The 17,819-nt window shown below is 30.9% G+C and overlaps 2 protein-coding genes across 2 annotated transcripts; both read right to left on the minus strand.

Annotated features, from left to right (window-relative positions):
- Window positions 1–409: 409 nt before the first annotated feature.
- On the minus strand, window positions 410–4,425 carry LOC140889163 (uncharacterized). Its single transcript, XM_073296870.1, has 4 exons — window positions 4,304–4,425; window positions 3,838–4,153; window positions 3,547–3,730; window positions 410–3,468 (listed from the first exon to the last, which is right to left on the minus strand). Exons 1-4 carry the CDS (start codon window positions 4,423–4,425, stop codon window positions 410–412), a joined length of 3,681 nt encoding a protein of 1,226 aa, XP_073152971.1.
- Window positions 4,426–11,496: 7,071 nt separating this feature from the next.
- Window positions 11,497–14,274, minus strand: LOC140892651 (U3 small nucleolar RNA-associated protein 5-like). The gene is made up of 7 exons (XM_073301596.1): window positions 14,176–14,274; window positions 13,937–14,038; window positions 12,999–13,234; window positions 12,809–12,891; window positions 12,393–12,504; window positions 12,091–12,165; window positions 11,497–12,017 (listed from the first exon to the last, which is right to left on the minus strand). The coding sequence occupies exons 2-7, from the start codon at window positions 14,028–14,030 to the stop codon at window positions 11,835–11,837; spliced, it is 783 nt and encodes a 260-aa protein (XP_073157697.1). The 5' UTR covers window positions 14,031–14,038; window positions 14,176–14,274; the 3' UTR covers window positions 11,497–11,834.
- Between the last annotated feature and the right edge of the window lie 3,545 nt (window positions 14,275–17,819).

The following is a 17,819-nucleotide window of genomic DNA, read 5'->3' on the forward strand; positions in this document are numbered from 1 at the left end:
TTTTTCGAAATATTTTTAAAATCAAACGTCCGAAGTCAATTATCTTCATTCCAATTGTGATTTTCCAGCCCAAACCAATAATCCGCGTCCTTGTGGGCTTTAAATTTATCAAAGTCAATGTTAGATGAGAATTATTTATAAAATTATATGTAATTAGAATTAAAATAAAAATTAATTAAAATATACCATATGCAACATAGCATTCAACCGCAATAAATTTTGTTGATATATTGTAATAGCATCCACATGCATGAACTGAATATTTCTTGTTGCGCCAGTGTTGTACTGCATCTTGAGCTTTATGATGTCGCCTGCTATTAAAAAAAAAGAGTTGTATAAATTAGTAAATAGATTTTTTAACGAAAATATGAAAACAAAATAATGATATCTCACATTCATGTTTTTCTCATCAATTTGGAAGCAGTATGTCTCTGTACACAATGTTTTTGGTGTACACCCCTGATCGATTTTGTAACTTTCCATCTTTTACTAAAATTTTTGTTGATCTTTGAGAAATTCCTCTAGAAAGTGCGACATACAGTTGACCATGACTAAACACATGATTACGCAAAAAAATACCAACATTTGGTATTGTTTGACCTTGTGCCTTGTTTATGGTAAGAGCAAAACTTAATCTTATGGGATATTGTCTGCGTGTCAGTTCAAATGGCAGTCCTGAATTTTCTTCACTTTTCATAGGCATTCGATGAAGAAAATATCGTGTACCCTTGTGAGGACCTGTTATGATTTCTGCATCTATGAAGTTCCTCCCAAGATTGCGACATATTAATCTTGTTCCATTGCAGAGTCCGAGTTCAGGTGCAACATTCCGTAAGAGCATAATTGGACATCCTACTTTCAATGTGATTCGATGAGGTGGCAAACCACTCGGACAAAGAGAATTCAAAAACTCTTCTTGAAAAAGATTGTTGTTATCATCTTCTACGGAGTCCCAAGATGTGTATAATATTTCTTTTCCGGGAAATTTTAAAATGAGAATTTCATTGATTTCATCAACATCTACATTTTTTGTAGTGATAATAGCTCTGTCAACCATGTAATTTGCATCATGTACATGGGCTGACATATTTGGAAAAACAGAATCAATCAATTGCTGAATTGAATTTTCACTTTCCCATGGTATGATCATCGAATTCGGCAACTTTATAAAATTACCACCTACGTTTTCTTCTAAACCATCACCAACCCGTAAAAGAAATTGTGAGAACTCAATATCTTGGGCAGATCTCATATTTTGTTGTAAGTGTAATATCTTCACTGAATTCCAAAACGATGACCTTGAAATGCTGGCAGCAATTTGATCTCTCATTGATCCTCGTTTAACAACTGGTAATACTTGCCTAAAGTCACCACCAAAAATTATAGTCTTTCCTCCAAATGGCAATTGGTTATCCATTATATCTTGGAAAGTTTGACTGACAGCTTCAAAAGCATAACGATTTGCCATTGGAGCCTCATCCCATACCACAGTTGTTGCACGTCTTATTAACTCTGCAAGATCTGACTGCTTGTTAATCTTGCAAAGTGTTGATGTTGTGGGTCTTAGTGGTATTTGGAGGCGTGAATGTGCAGTCCTACCACCGGGTAACAATGTTGCAGCAATTCCAGAAGTTGCTACTGCAATTGCAATTTTACCATTTTTTCGTAATTGTGCCAAAATTGATCGATAAAGAAAAGTTTTACCAGTTCCACCTGGACCATCAATGAAGAAAAGGTTTGAGTGATTGCACATAATACTTTCCATTATAGTATCAAAAGCCATCTTTTGATGCGCATTTAAATGTATGATAGATCTCAAATCTTCTTCAGGTATTTCGATCGATAGCTCATCCTCGATTATTCTCGGCAGTGGGGAATCTCCTAAGAAGTCGGTACTTATTGGTGGCAAATCAAAGTCATCCAATTTTTTTTTATATTGATGCAGCAATCGTCGTATCTCAAGAAGCAATTTATTTGTGATAAATAAACTAATTCCTGAAATAGATCTACCATAATCTTCAGACATATATAGGTTAAACTCGTCCCAAAGTTCTCTAACTCCTGTTGGTTGGCAGAACACTAATATGGACACAAACAACCTTCTTAATGAAGATGGCATGTTAGAAGAACATGCTTCCTGCAAGCATTGACGAATATAATCATCTTGTTGGAGAAGACCCCTCATTTCAGCTGCTTCTTTGAATGTTGTATATGTAATCCCATTTACTTCTCTAAGTTCCTCAAAAGAACTTGGCCCTTTAACATGGTTCAAAAGTATACGGAGGTAAAACCTGTCGCCTTCAGATGGTGAAACAACATATATCCTTCCAACAACTTTATTTTGACTACGTCGACGTGTCCAATTTTTTCCAGATTGTATCCACGCATAATGTTGTGGAAACTCCCGATATAAGTACTTCTCAACCATGGTAGGATTAGAATTCATTTTGAAAAATTCAGTAAGCATAGTCTTCGAATTGTCGTCATTTGCAAGTATATCGCCTAATGATTGCTCTGGATTGAAACGGATTAACTGCTCATTTGGTAAATGTATTTGCAACCGAATAACTGAAGGATAAATCCTACTGAATTCAAATGAATAAATTCTCCATAGTGCCTCAGGAGGGCAAATCCACCTTCCATCCACATACTGTTGGATTTCATCACAATTTTGTCTATTACGTAACTCTAACGCAACACGATCAGGTCCTTTGTGAATGTATTTGTATATGTATTTGACACATTTAATACCCCCACATACTTCAACATTAATATGGCAATCATATTTCAACAGAAGCCACGGATTGTAAGGGACAACCCAACCATTGTCAATGATGACTTGATCGTTGTTGTTAGATACAACTCGCATACCTTCACGTCTCTGATACAAAGGATATGAGTCATTACCTCGAGAAGTATATGCGACAAATGGTTTTGGGAAGTTCTTTTTGCACTTACCATCTTTCATACATGGACTATGAGGATTGATTAAACCACACGGTCCATGTATCATATGGTGTTTAACAGCTTCATATAGACTGGGTTCATCTCTTTCTGAAGGTATTTCTGCACGCACAATTGAGTCAAAGTCGTTTGGAGAATGTAACTTATCAATGTTGTCAAATATAACCAACATGTGCACATGAGGCAGTCCCCTCTTTTGATATTCGATGACATATGAGTAAGAGCGAACTCTTCCTACAACTCCTCTATCCACCACATCTTTCTTAAATTCATCGAATTTTATTTTGAATATCCTTGTAATCAAATCTGGACGATCTTGGGGAGATTGCCCGGGAAGTAGTTGCTCTTTTATTTCATGCCAATTAGGATTGCATGTCATTGTAATCATTAAATCTGGCTTCCCATATGTTTGTACCAAAGTCATTGCATCTTGGTATCGTTGATACATATCGCGTGGGCTTCCAACGAATGTTGATGGTAGTACTATTCTGTGACCCACATTTCCTGTATAATATATTTGTTAGCACATCAGCAGTAAATATTTTTTAAAAAAAATGTTAGTTTGAAATTAAATTTTTATACCTGCGTTATTCTCTCCCCCATTTAAACAATCTTGTAGCCCTTGATAAAGGTCAGAACGGATGTTGCTTTGATTAGTACGGATCCACCTTAGTCTATGTGTTTCAATCTTTACGTAGTTGTCAACTACGTATTGTTGTAGGAGCCGACCTCCGCGAAGTAGTAATGATGAAGAATTATCTCGTATCTAGAACAAAAGGATGGTTTTCATAACTTTATAGATATATCAATATTTGAAGTTAAGAAATAATTTATTTGTTGATTAAGCATAGGGTGGTATGTTATTCTGCTAACCTGTAGCATATATGCGTAGTAGTTTAAGCATGTAACCCGGGAACCATCGTTGTTTTTGCTGTTTGTATCCCAACCATACGTACCATATGGCAAAAGGAGAGGATACTGTAGGGGATCATAATAACCAACAATATCTTGGATATTCATAAGATGACCACCAATTCCTTGTATAATAATGTCACGACTACTCAAGTTATAGGAACATTCATTGTCAACGATAACAGCAGCAACCTGAGATGCCGTCGGTAAATTGTATTGACGTTGATTAGGTTGTTGTTCCTTTATGATGAGCTTGCAGCTAGGTATGTCTTCACATCTGCCAATTTGCCGAAATACATGCACGAATGGATTGTATAGATCGAGGATGTTTTGTATTTTTATGAGCACCTCTCGTCGTAATCCTTGATTTTCTTCAAGTCTATTATTTATTTCATGATCTGTGTCTACAATCCACATCTGCATGTACCTCGGCCTAGAATTTTCATTTGGTAGAAGACTTCCGATTGAGTGATATATTGACCCATGAGCACGAAATGTATAAATTCCATTTGAACCGGTTGCCAAAGATTCATCTATACTGACTCCCATCGATGTGAAAGAGAAAACATGATTATAAGCTCTAATATGCTGTCTGAAATGTCTACTCTGTTCATTGTTCTCATTATATAGCTCTTGCAATTCAATTGGAGATTGTATAAGATGTAATTTGGTACGGCCATTTCTACAGCATAGTTGAGATGTTTCACTATGGAACAATAAAGCTTCACAATATGGACAATGGGTTGGATTGGGCAAATTCCATTGACCATTATGTTGACTCTCATGGACATTTCTTGCCAAATTATGATATCGACGTGGACGTGAACCTCGTCGATCATTAGCAATTATGTTGTTTTCACTATTTCTTGTTCCTGTAGTCATATATAGCTCAATGTAGTAAAATATACATATATGCAAATAAATTTATAAAATAAATATGTGTGGATCCAAGTATTTCACTTGATTTCTCGCATTAATTTTTATATCTATGTATATATATATATATATATATATATATTGTGACAATGAAAATTAAATAAAATGTAGAGTGATGATAAATTTTGTGTTTCTGATTAGACTGATACTTAAATTAAATAATGATTGATAATTTTTGTTGGTGAGAGCATTATTGTTGTCATTCTATATTTTGTTGTAGCCAATAAATTATAACTGATTTGTTTGATTTATAGTAAATTCAATCATAATTTCAATTTTTAAAATAAAATATAACTTAACTTGTTATTAATTTCATCCCGCGAAACAGTAAATGAGTTTAATTTTGAATATAAGAAAATAAACAACTCAAGTATTGAATTAAAATTTTTATAATACATAAGTGATTAAATAAAATGTTGAGTGGTCATAAATTTTGTGTTTTTTTATATGTAACCACATTTTTAGTAATTAATTTTATTTATTGAAATACACTTAAAGAAGAAATTATGTTTTTAATTAATAAAAAGCATAATACGGTGTAAAATGATACAATTTCATTAAATAGATTAACATATAAAAATAGGAGAAATGAGCACATAAATGCCTGTTGTATTCTGCATCAAACCGCTAGTGGTCAATTGGAAATTGAAAATAACTGGCCAGATGAGGAATAAATTTTCCAGCAATTACAAATGACATTTCCAAAATCAACAATCAACAAACAAAAAAAATCGAGAAATTAGCACATAAATTTTGAATCGAAAATTCAAGAACACCATAAAGTTGAATAACCTAAATGCATATTTAATCTCGAATATCCGGCACATAAGAAGAGAAGCAATGAAATTGTGTAAACATAGAAAAAAACTTAATCCACGTATAATAAACAAACAGAAAAGAAATAAACAGAAAATTAATTCATTATTCAACCACAAATTAGTCAAAAATTAGTGAAAGCTGACTGAAGTAAAGAGAGTAAATGTCGGATTGCTGGGAAGAATCGATTAACTCAGAACAAAAAATGGAGAGGCAGTTGGCCGATTATATGGTTCCAGAATTTTTTATTGCAAGAAAAGGCCGATTAATGGGTTTTTTCAGTGCTACAAAAAAACAGCAAAAAAATAAATGAAAAGAAATTACAAACATCTGCTATGCATCTATCAATCGGGATAAATGAAAACAAATTACAAACATCTGTTACGCATCTATCTATCTGCCCATCGATCAATCGGGATATGATATGAAAATATTTTTCAAATAGAAAATAAATTTAGCAGCTCACACAAATGGCATGTTTAGAAATAAAAAATAAAATGAAAGAAAAGAAAAATAATCACATAAATTTCAAATCCAAAATTGAGAAACACTTGATGTTGAATAACATAAAAGCATATTTATTCTCAATATCCCAGACATGTAAAGAGAATATATCAAATTGCTTTAAAAAAAAAAACAAAAAGCAAACTTATCACTTGACTATCAATCCCCCACTCCCACAACCTCTATCCGCATACAATGAACAAAAAAAGTAGAGAAAAATTAGAAAATAAATCCCATCTCCAGCCATAAATAAGCAAGCAAGAAGGTCGTAAAAGGTCACTGTATAAAATAATGTAAATATCGAAAGAATTGTATTCACAATAGAAGGAATTCTAATTTACCTTGAAATGATTAGAGATTTTTACAATGACGGTTTCCCAGTGTCATTTGAAATTTAATGGAGTGTGTACGTGTTGGTGGTTGCCAGACGATGGGAAGAGAATATGAATGAAAGATATTAGACCTTATTCCTCGGGATTTTTCTGTTGGAAAAATAATTCAAAAGAAAAATGTGAGAAAAAATTGAAGAGATAATGGGTCATCGAAAACGATCAAATCCAAAGTTTATAGCCCATTATCAGATTAATTGAAAAGATAGTAGACATCGAAGTTAACCGGAAACTCAATTTTTGGTGCCATCTAACAAACTTGAAAAGGAATCAAACTTTTTACCTTGAAACTTAATAGAAAATCTCTCCGGGACAGGCCGACGAAAATTAAGCAATGGTATGAAAAATTAATCTGCAATTATAGTCCCTTTTAGAACAGAATGAATTTTTGTTTATAAAACAACGATAATAATTGGCACTTTTAAAATCAACAGAAAGAATCGAAAAATGAGAAAATAACAAACATTTGAAGGAGTAAAATTTAAATTACCTTGTAAACAAATGGAAATTCTCACTATGAAAGATTCTTGAAGTGATTTTGAAACTGTTAAAAGGAAAGGTTCATCACTCGGTGGTTGAGAAATGGGTGGAAGGAATAACAAATGAAGAAGAACCGTTTTTCAAGATAAACGTGGGTAGAAAATCTGATGCACGTATTGTGTAGTGGTGGAGTATTTTTCCTTCTTTAGCCAGCAATCATGAGAAGTTACGTGTATTTTGAAGGTTAAAAAGGTAATAACACTTTGGTGTAATCAAGTCAGACCAAATAAGTTTTTAAAGGGTACGAAAGTTTTATAAAATAGTAAAGATAGTAAAGATATATATATATATATATATATATATATATATATATATAGACTCATGCACGCTTGCGCGTGAGTGTGTAAATATGTCTACAATTTAATTTCATTATTTTTTATAATTCATGCTGAAGGTTGGAAATAATTAGAAGGGGAAAACTGCAAATTTGGTTTTGTATATTTGTCACTTTGCGATTTTGGTCCTCTATGTTTTCATATTTCAGTTTTAGTCCTACATGTTCCGATTTTTTGCAATTTCGGTCCTTTTTATTTGAAAAATGATTATGTGGCACTGTACACGTCAGTTTCACATCAGCACTGAATTGGTGTCACGTCAGCACCACGTCGGAAAAAAGACTAAAATTGCCAAAAAAAAAAAATAAATATAGCGGACTAAAACTGAAATTTAAAAATATAAATGACTGAAATCGCAAAGTGACAATCATACATATATAATAGATATATATTAATTAATGAAAAAAATCGAGACATCCACATTTAATTTGTGCGTAAATTATGAAGAAATGAGCTCATGAATACTTCTGAGATATCTCATAGAAATTAATAATTTTTTATTATTATTCTTGCGTCTATATATAGATTTGAATAATGTCTTGTAATAATTATGTGCATTTGTAATTGGTTGCATGGTTGATTGTGTTTAAGTTGTATTTATATTTATAGTGAATTTGAATGTGATAAATACAGCAAGTTAATTGATTATTTTAGGTTTTAGTTTTTATTGCACTTTTTTGAAGAGATGAGAAAATGGCTTCCACCTTCTTGTAACATTAGGATTACTTTAAGACAAAGATATATGTCATCTGAACATTAATGAAATTGGGATTCATGCCCCAAAGACAATAGAAAATTAAATTTATGAACAATATCTATTATTATATTCTTCAACTGAAATATAAAATATAATAAAAAGTCAATTAGTTTTATGATTCAGAAATAATTAAGTATTCAAGTGGCATGGGGCTATTGCATACGTGTTCCTATTTTCCATGGACGGTGGACGCATACATACTGAGTGAAATTTATGTGAATGTACGTACGAAATTAATGACAGTTTGATTCAGGATTATTTTGAATGTCATAGAAGTTACTTATATGATATATATTATTATTAATGCATATAGAATTTTTGAAAAAAACATTCTTTGTTTTTATTTCCATATCATTGACATGAAATATAAATATATACTCAATCGTGTTATAACAAGTTTCTATTAGAAAAATCTTCGAACAATATAACGTGAAGGTTATTTTAAAAAAATAATTAACTTATATCACGATGATATATATATATATAAGTATATATATCATGCGGGCTTATAATCTCTTAACCATATTATTGAAAAATGTGTATGCTAATGAAGTTTATTATAAATTTAGAGGCTACAAAAATTGCATAGATTTTTGCTGCAAATCCAGCCACAGAAAGTGAGATTATGATATAAATTAAAATGTAAATTTTAGGTCATATATGTAATTTACACAGTCTCTAGTTTTGATTATGTTATATTAGTCCACTCACAATTTTAGTTCATTTTTGTACTTTTTTTCCAATTTTAAATTGAAAAAAAAATGCATGCAAATTAATTAATAGGCTAAAATCTTATATTGACCAACAGCGTGACCAAAGTGAAAATCATATAAGTTACAAGACCAAAAATATATTTTTTTTGTAACGCACGTTTATTTTGATGGAGAAAATTTGATTGGGAGTAATTTTTAAGAATATTTTTTTGCAAATTTGATTGTTCTAGATATAAATATTACTGTAAAATATATGTACGTGTGCGTAAATGTAGGTATCTAAAATTGAATTTATATGATTATAATTTATAAATGCACGCAGCAGGCTGGAAATTAGGTTTGGAAATTAGCTACCCACATTATTATTTGAAAAGGAAAAATATAAAGTGTAAATGTAACAATTTACTAGGGTTGAACGTCCAATTAAAGGATCAAATTAAGGTTTAGGGTTAAAGTTATTAAATAAAAATAAAATATTATTTGACTTCTCAGGCCCTTATAATCTATGTCGTCAAACTGTTGCGAATTTTCACGAAGTTTCTGAAAGATTTAATGTTTTATAATAAAAAATTTGTTAAACAACAGTAATAATAGTTGTAATAGATTGAAACTTTCAAACTTTTAACAGTGTTTAACAATAAACATATATATATTTATTGTCATCAAAGTCGTTAAACAAATTCTCGTCCTTAACTAGTCGATGGTCAAATTCGTTGGAGCTTTGAATACTTATTTTTGACTTCATATTCCCATTATGATATTCTTGACCTCACATGGATCGAATAGTTGTGGTCACATATATGAAACCCTATATATATGGTGAAAAAAGTTTGAATTTTTTATTGTTCCGGTTCAACAATTTGAAGAATTCAAAATTTTCAAAGAATGCCAACTGTCTAATCTTGAAATAATGCCAACTGTCTAGAGTCTCTAGACATAAGTCACATAACGTCCACAATGAAATAAATTCATTCAAATTAAATCGATTATTTACTAAAAATAATTTTTAGCTCGCCAATGCGTTGCGTGTCTTCTATTATCTATTTTTTTTAATTAAAAATAAAAATAATAATAATAAATAGTGAAATTAAAAAAATGACATTTTTTTGTAAATAAATATTAATGAAATGACAAAATATATAACGAAAATGACATATTCGTAATTACATAACCATTGAATGACAAAAATTAAGAGGATGTCTATACCAAGAGACCAGTTGCTCTTACATAATATATACTAGCAACGTGTTGCACGCATTGCGTGCTAAATAATTTGTTTTTATAATAAAATTATATTTCAATTAAAACTGTCAGTTAAAATGATTGTATTATATATTATATACAAAAATTGAGGTGAAAAGAAAAAAAAATAGTTAAATTAAAAAAATAAATAAATCATAATGCAGGGAAAAAAATTGAGATAGTGGAGGGAACCGTTTTTTTTTTTTCAATTTACTGGCATACCAAGAGATCATAAGACCTTCTTACTTAATATACTATCATATTTGCACACACATGACGAAAGTTTTTTTATATACTTAATTTCAATAAAAAAAATCTAATAAATTTATATCAGTAAAAATAAATTTTTTTTTTTTGTTAAGAATGATAACCATAAGTAGTTAAAATATCAATTCTTCTATTAGGTATTTTCTATTCCATTAGTGTTTTAAAATAATTAGGAATTTGAAAATACATAAATAAAATGATTGTATTATATATTAAATAAAACTAATTAAATAAAAAAGAAAAAAATAGAGATAGTGGAGAGAAACAGTTTTAGTGTGTGTATATTTTTTAAATTTTTTTTAATTTCTTGGCATACCAAGAGACCAACTAAGAGTCTCTTGCATAGTAATAGTAATAGATGTATAGATTAATAGAATAGAAAGATGTACATATATATATATATATAGAAGTTTTCAGCTGTCCAACAATTCTTCCCCACTTCATATCCGACCAATAAAACTCTGGATTTTAGTTGTTTTTGTTTTTTATTTTTTTCACCATTATAACCCACCACGTAGATGAAGTGAGAAGGAATTTGTTGGGCAGCTGAAAACTTTTATATATCATTATATATATATATATATATATATATATATATATATATATATATACTAGAAAATCTATATACACACACACATCCACGTACCAATTAATTACTCCACATAATAGATGTTAGTTTTAAAATATCATATACTTTTTTCTAGGGTCGATCTCTACATTTCTAATTGTATGCAAGTGGACTCTTTCCTTCTGAGAAATTTCACAGAATTTGCGATTAAAATTATAATATATTTTTTTCAAAAACAAAAAAATAAAAATAAAAATAACTAGGCTTTCATTCACCTTGAGTGTTCAAATTATACCAAACAAATTAAGGCCTATGGGCTATGATCTATAAATACCTTCACATGCACCATGCATATATATTCAGAGACACAGTACTACCCGAAAATAAACACAAGCTATACCAAAATCAAAAGAAAGAGGCAAATTTTTGTTGGATCAAATCGAGAGCTAGTCGTCGAAATGAATCTTAACGATGGAGAGAGCAGCAAGTATGGATCATTTGGAAAGCAGGGTAGCCTTAACTCAAACACACGTTAAGATTTCGAATTATTCCACTAGAAGAAATGAACGTACATTAATACACACAAAAATAAATTCCATTTTTCACCAACGAAACTACATATGAAAACTCAAGCAAGAGCCAATAGTGTCACCAAGTTCACTGGTACAATGACATCCAGAAATTGTTTTAGTTCTTAAGAAGAGAACGAGAAGAAAAATCCCTTCTTGTTTGGCCTTTCTCCACAAAGCGAGGGATGGGATACCGTTATCTTCAACCTCTAGGGAAAAGTTTTTTAGGTTTTTCATAACTATTAAGTAATGGCAAGGTAGGCTTGTTTACATTGATGGGAAGGATATTATCTAATACAGACACGAATTTGAACATTTCGTTTCAATCGCTTATAGCGCCAGTATCCTCATTGTCACTTATATCACTATACACTTGAGGCTCTCCACCATCTAGAACACTTTCAGTTTCCATGGAATCTTGAGATCCCTCGTCATCACTGTCATCGTTGTCCTCGAATATAACAGGTGTTACCATATCGGTATCTTCTTCTCCATCATCAACAGTCTACAATAAAAAAAGAGCAATGTTACCTAACTCGTGTGTTCTAAAATTACAATGATTCCGCAAGTGTGCCTACCGATGCGTAAAGAATGTCCAGGCAACTTGAGAGTTGCAGAGCCTGATCAAATAATGAGGTTCGGGATTCTATGATCTGCAAGCCCATTAAAAAGTGCAATCAAGTTATTCGGAATCAAACTCTACAATCATGTTGAACTTAAATGACAAGTTACATTACTTATTTAGTCATTTCCAAGTGTATCAATCTGTAAGAAAAATGAACTATTTGAATCCATAAATTTACAGACTGACACAAACACGCTAAGTAGCATTCACAGATCATATCAATTAAACATTTTTTCTATGAAATTATTTTCGAACCTGATATAACGAGTTTAATGCTACAAAAGAAGATTCTTGGGAAATTATACTGGCAGCATGCAGAAGCAGTAAACTTCGGAGCCATGGAAGAGCACAAGCCAACACAGCACCCCTATCAAATTAGATGCACAAGAAAATACACAAATTGATGAGACTGTAATTATGAGTTAAAGAATTTAAAATAGACACTTTTGTCTATTTGACATTTCATATACTAAAATTAAATTCATCCAAGTTACAGCCAGATAATGACATTCAGGAACGAATCAGGTACAGACATCCAAGAGTTTGGCCAGACTCATTTTTGCATATAATAAAAATTTATCAGAACTACTTTTTCAACAGGTTGAAACTTTTTCTGCTCATTCTCAAGTTTCCATCTGATGCCAATTATGGAATTTCTTTCTTTTTGTTACCTCAACCCAACAATTGATAGGAGAGATTGTAGGAGCTTAAGGACATCTGATGGATTCAACGGCGACAGTGAATTTGTAATTACCTGCAGCAGAATAATCCATCATAATCTATTAATAAAAATGAATGTTTTGCATGAATAAATAATGTTGAGAAAAAACTATGACAAACAAAGACCGCATTGACCGAAACCTTCTCATCCTGTCTTTTTAAGCAATCTATAAGAAGTGCCTGATCATCAGCACGAAGTGCTTGCTTGAGTAAGATATAAACTGAATCCACGGTAGGTGGCTTTGTGCGAGAAATATCTACAAAATCATTATTAGTTGCTTCACTGTCTTCAGCCAAGTTGAGGCTCGCGAGTTTTTCACCCATGGTTGGTTCATTCAAGTCATCCGTCACCACCACACCATCTTTATCTCCAATAACTATTACCACAAAGGAGAAGGGAAAGAAAGAAAGGAAATCCTGAATGATTCTTTATGCCACAACTGATTTTATCCATAATCCATAAGAACAAAAAATGATGCTCGGAAGTATGTTAACTAATTGCATGATTGCATACTCATGTCATTTTTTCAATGATACTAGTTATACAAGCACATGACAAGACAAAAAGAAAGTCAAAGGTGGTAAAAATTACTATTTTAAATCAATCTAGTATTGGTTCACAGTTCATTTAAAAACTAAGGAGTGAAATAACACATAAATTTCTCTTCTTTTAGCCTGTGGTAGAAAAGGGAAAGCCTGAGCCTCTGCACAAATTTCTGGTAAATAGACGGCAGAAGCTGAAAATTCAAGGTTCTCTCTCCCATAAATTAGTTGAATTATAAGCATAAAATTCTCAAGTTATCAAGCAGAATACTGCAATTGAAAAGCAAGAACGAAATGTTCAGTATCCATGTAGCTTTCGCATTTCTTTCTTTAGTGTGTTCCCACGATAATTTCGACATCATATTGTTAAAAGCACTGTAAATTAACACAGAAACACGTTTATAAACTACCCCAACTACAACTACAGAAACTTCTGTACAATTTTTCTATTGATGTCAAAACAGAACCAGCGAATAATACATTACTACCTGTATTAAGAAATCGGGAAAATGAGGAAACTTGAATAAAAACCACACCTTTAGACGAAATAACCTCAGATTCAACTCCATTAGCAATAGCTGAATCGTTCTCTCTAGATTTCCTTTTCGAAGATTTATCTTTCCTAGCCATCACTATTCCTGCAACCGCAAAATCGGTCATTGTTTATTAACAAAAGCAGAAGAGTTTATGTAATTTCACATTAAGATATCGCAAAATTATTGCAAACAAATGAAAATTAAACGAAGGGGATACAGTCACTGTTTTCGGAGCTTACCAGAGAGAAATCGACCTTCTTTTCTAAAGCAAGAAATCGACTTTTTTGAGAGATCAACGAGCGCAGAGTGATGAAATTGAAAGCTGCGACAGGGCTGGATGGGTGTGGGCTTTTTAGTGTTTAAGTAATTTTGAAAGCCCATGAGTATTGACTCATTTTATTTAGGGCTGGCTAGCTGTGGGCTTTTAGGGTTGAATTAATTTTGCAAACCCATGAGTAATGGCCGATTTTATTAAAAGCTATATAAAAAGATATTTTTAAAAAAAATAAAATCGTTCGGTTTCGATTTTTATTTTTAAAAATCGACCGAATTTCGAATTAGAGAGTTAAATCGGTAATTGGATTAATGCTCACCCTTAATACTAGACCTGGCCACGGTCTGGTCCAACACGGACCCTTAACTGGCCTATTCGTGGCCGATTATGGTCTGGGTCGCAAAACCGGCGCAGGGTCCGGTTAACCGCCGGTTCCAAGTTCGAACTAGCCGACACTTTTTTTTTTTTGAAAAAATTTAATAAATATATAAAAAATAAAATTTAAAAAAGATTGCAAAGTTGAACTTTTAAAAACACTATCAAATATTTGATTATTTCAATAAAAAATTCGATTACATTTTTTTTTTGACTGAAACCTTATAACTTTATTAATGAAGGATATCAGTCATTACAAGATTAACCAACCAACTATGAAAATTTTCAAGCACCCAACAAAAAAGTGTAGGGGAAGAACAAGCAAATGTCTTGTCACTTGGGAGTATAAGAATTTTTTTTGTTTGATTAGTAGATCTTGTAACTAAATACTTTACTTTGGTTCAATAATATTACAAAATTTACTTGTCAATAAACATTTAATTTAATTAAAAAATATTATAGTAATAAAAAGAAGTTAAAAAATTTAATAATGTTATTAATATTATTTGTCTAAACCATAAAAAATCTAATATTTTTTCCATCTCGATTATATAGTCTTACTTTCTATAAATCTAGAAAATAATATAATATTATATAAATAATCTCTAGTTGTGAATTACTTTTTGGTTATGTTCTAATTAGTTTTCTAAATGAATCTCATTTATTTTACGTACACATAACTATAAATATTAATCTATGTATATTTGTTATTTATTTTGATAAATTTAGAAAAATTATATAATCTTAATAAATTTTTTATACATATTATTTTATTTAAAATAATAATTTTGATTGTTTGAAATATTTGTTATTTAAAATATTTTTATTAATTTTAAAAAGTAATTTTACAATAAAAAAAATTTACTCAAAATATTTTATTTATTTTATCATAAAATTTACTAATATCATATATATATATATATATTATAATAAAATTTATTAATAATATATATTCGGATATGGGGACAGAGATGAGGACTTGGTCCTTGTGGGGATTGGGATAGGGAATCCTCGATAAGAAATTATGGGAATCGGTGTGGGTATGGGGACGGAGATCGAATTCGAGTATGGGGATGGGGAAGACATTCCGTCCCCGCCCCATTGTCATCCCTAAAAACAAATGGTTACATATAACTTATTTATATCTAAAAAATAATCTTCGTGTCACGTCTCTCCTCCCAGTCACATGATTTTAATATTATGCATATTAAACAACATTTCTATTGCTGAGACATTAGTGAGAAATGCACAACTTTCAATAGAACCCTGATCATGAACTAGAGATAAAAATCGTGCTGAAAGAAAAATGTACTCCACGACTCCAATTCCATTTATGAACTAGTATCCAAGCACGTAATGATAGATTACTTGGTTAAAACACCTTAAAAATTTATTTTTTTTAAAAATCAAATATAAGTATAAAAATTATTTAAAAGTAATTTGGGATGACAATAGGACGGGGCGGTGACGAGGATGCCACGTCCCCGAATACAAAATCTATCCCCATACCCGGCCCATTCTCGTTTATTTTTAATCGGGATTCTCCATCCCCTTACCCGAATGAACTTAATCCACATTCCCGACCCCATACCCGAATATATATATATAAGAATATTTATTTTTAGTTTTATTTATATATATATTGTTAGTAAATTTTATTGTAAAATACATTAAAAAAATTTGGTGTAAATAATTTTTATTGTAAAATTAAAATTTAACATTAATCAACCTCTCAAAACAATCATATCAAATCTAGCATAATAATTAATACCTCTCCAAAAAGACCGCAAGATGTGAAATTCAATGTACTAGTCCTTGCTTTCTTTCGTATTGGCTATATTGTGGTACCACCAAATGAAAGATTATTAATTCTTGAATCATAATGGGCAACCAAAACGTTATGAACAAATGTTCACAATCCAACGATAAAAATATAAATCCTTGTAAGCCATTATCCCTGCCATAACTATATATTTTCAGCTATAAGATATTGTCTTAGTACCCCCTTTTCTTTAGTATGGTGATTCCCACGATTAAAATAGAATGTCGACTACGCGGCTTCTTCATTTCACTTGGTGATTGGACCATGATAAATAAGATTACAATTAACATAATATTATGCTATTATATAATCAAAAAACAAATAAATAAACAAATATGTATTTATTTAACTCGCGATAATGAAGGAGACTCCCATAAAAATAAAGCCCTGCAATAACGGGATAGAATTTTACACATTTCAATACGTGTTATTTTTCCAAAATCCTATAAGATTCTATGTCATATCTCGTTTCCTATAAAAACAAAAAATTTAATCAATTAACTATATCTTCATAAAGTAAACTTACTAAAATTATATCATCTCATCGTAATTAGACACCAAATTTTTGAGCAACAAGTTTGTACAAACTATCATTCATCGCAACCCGAAAGTAGTTATATAATTCAGATATGTTATTGAATAGGTCCTAGTGAATCATTGGATCCTGATATAACATGCAGGCGTAGGTAACACCCGTCAACTCTAAATAAAAATGGTTATATTACTTATTTACATCTAAAAAATAATCTCCGCGCGGCCGCGCCACGTCTCTCTTCTCTGTTTCATGATTTTAATATTATATATTTTAAAAAACATTTCTACTGCTGCAACAACAAAGACAAATGCGCAAGTTCCAATAGAACCGTGATCACGAACTAGAGATAAAAATCATGCTGAAAGGAAAATGTACTCCACGACTTCAATTTTGTCTCTGAAATAGTATCCAAGCACATAATGATAGATGACTTGGTCAAAGATTTTTTTTTTTTTTTAAAAATCAAATATAAGTATAAAAAATATTTAAAAATAATTAGGGATGAAGATGGGACGGGGCGAGGACAGGGATGCCCCGTCCCCGAATACAAAACCCGTCCCCATACCCGCCCCATTCACTATTATTTTTAATCAAAAATTCTCCATCCCCATACCCGAAAAAACTTAATTCACATTCCCGAACCCATATCCGAATATATATATATATATATAAATAAGTATATATATTTTAGTTTTATTTTTATATATATTGTTAGTAAATTTTATAGTAAAATTCATCAAAAAAATTTGGTGTAAACAATTTTGATTGTAAAATTAAAATTTAACATTAATCAACCTTTCAAAACAATCATATCAAATCTAACATAATAATCATTACCTCTTCAAAAAGACCGCGGGATGTGAAATTCACTATACTA

This window comes from Henckelia pumila, chromosome 3 (genome assembly GCF_033568475.1).
Source record: "Henckelia pumila isolate YLH828 chromosome 3, ASM3356847v2, whole genome shotgun sequence".
In the NCBI taxonomy this organism is placed as follows: Eukaryota; Viridiplantae; Streptophyta; class Magnoliopsida; order Lamiales; family Gesneriaceae; genus Henckelia; species Henckelia pumila.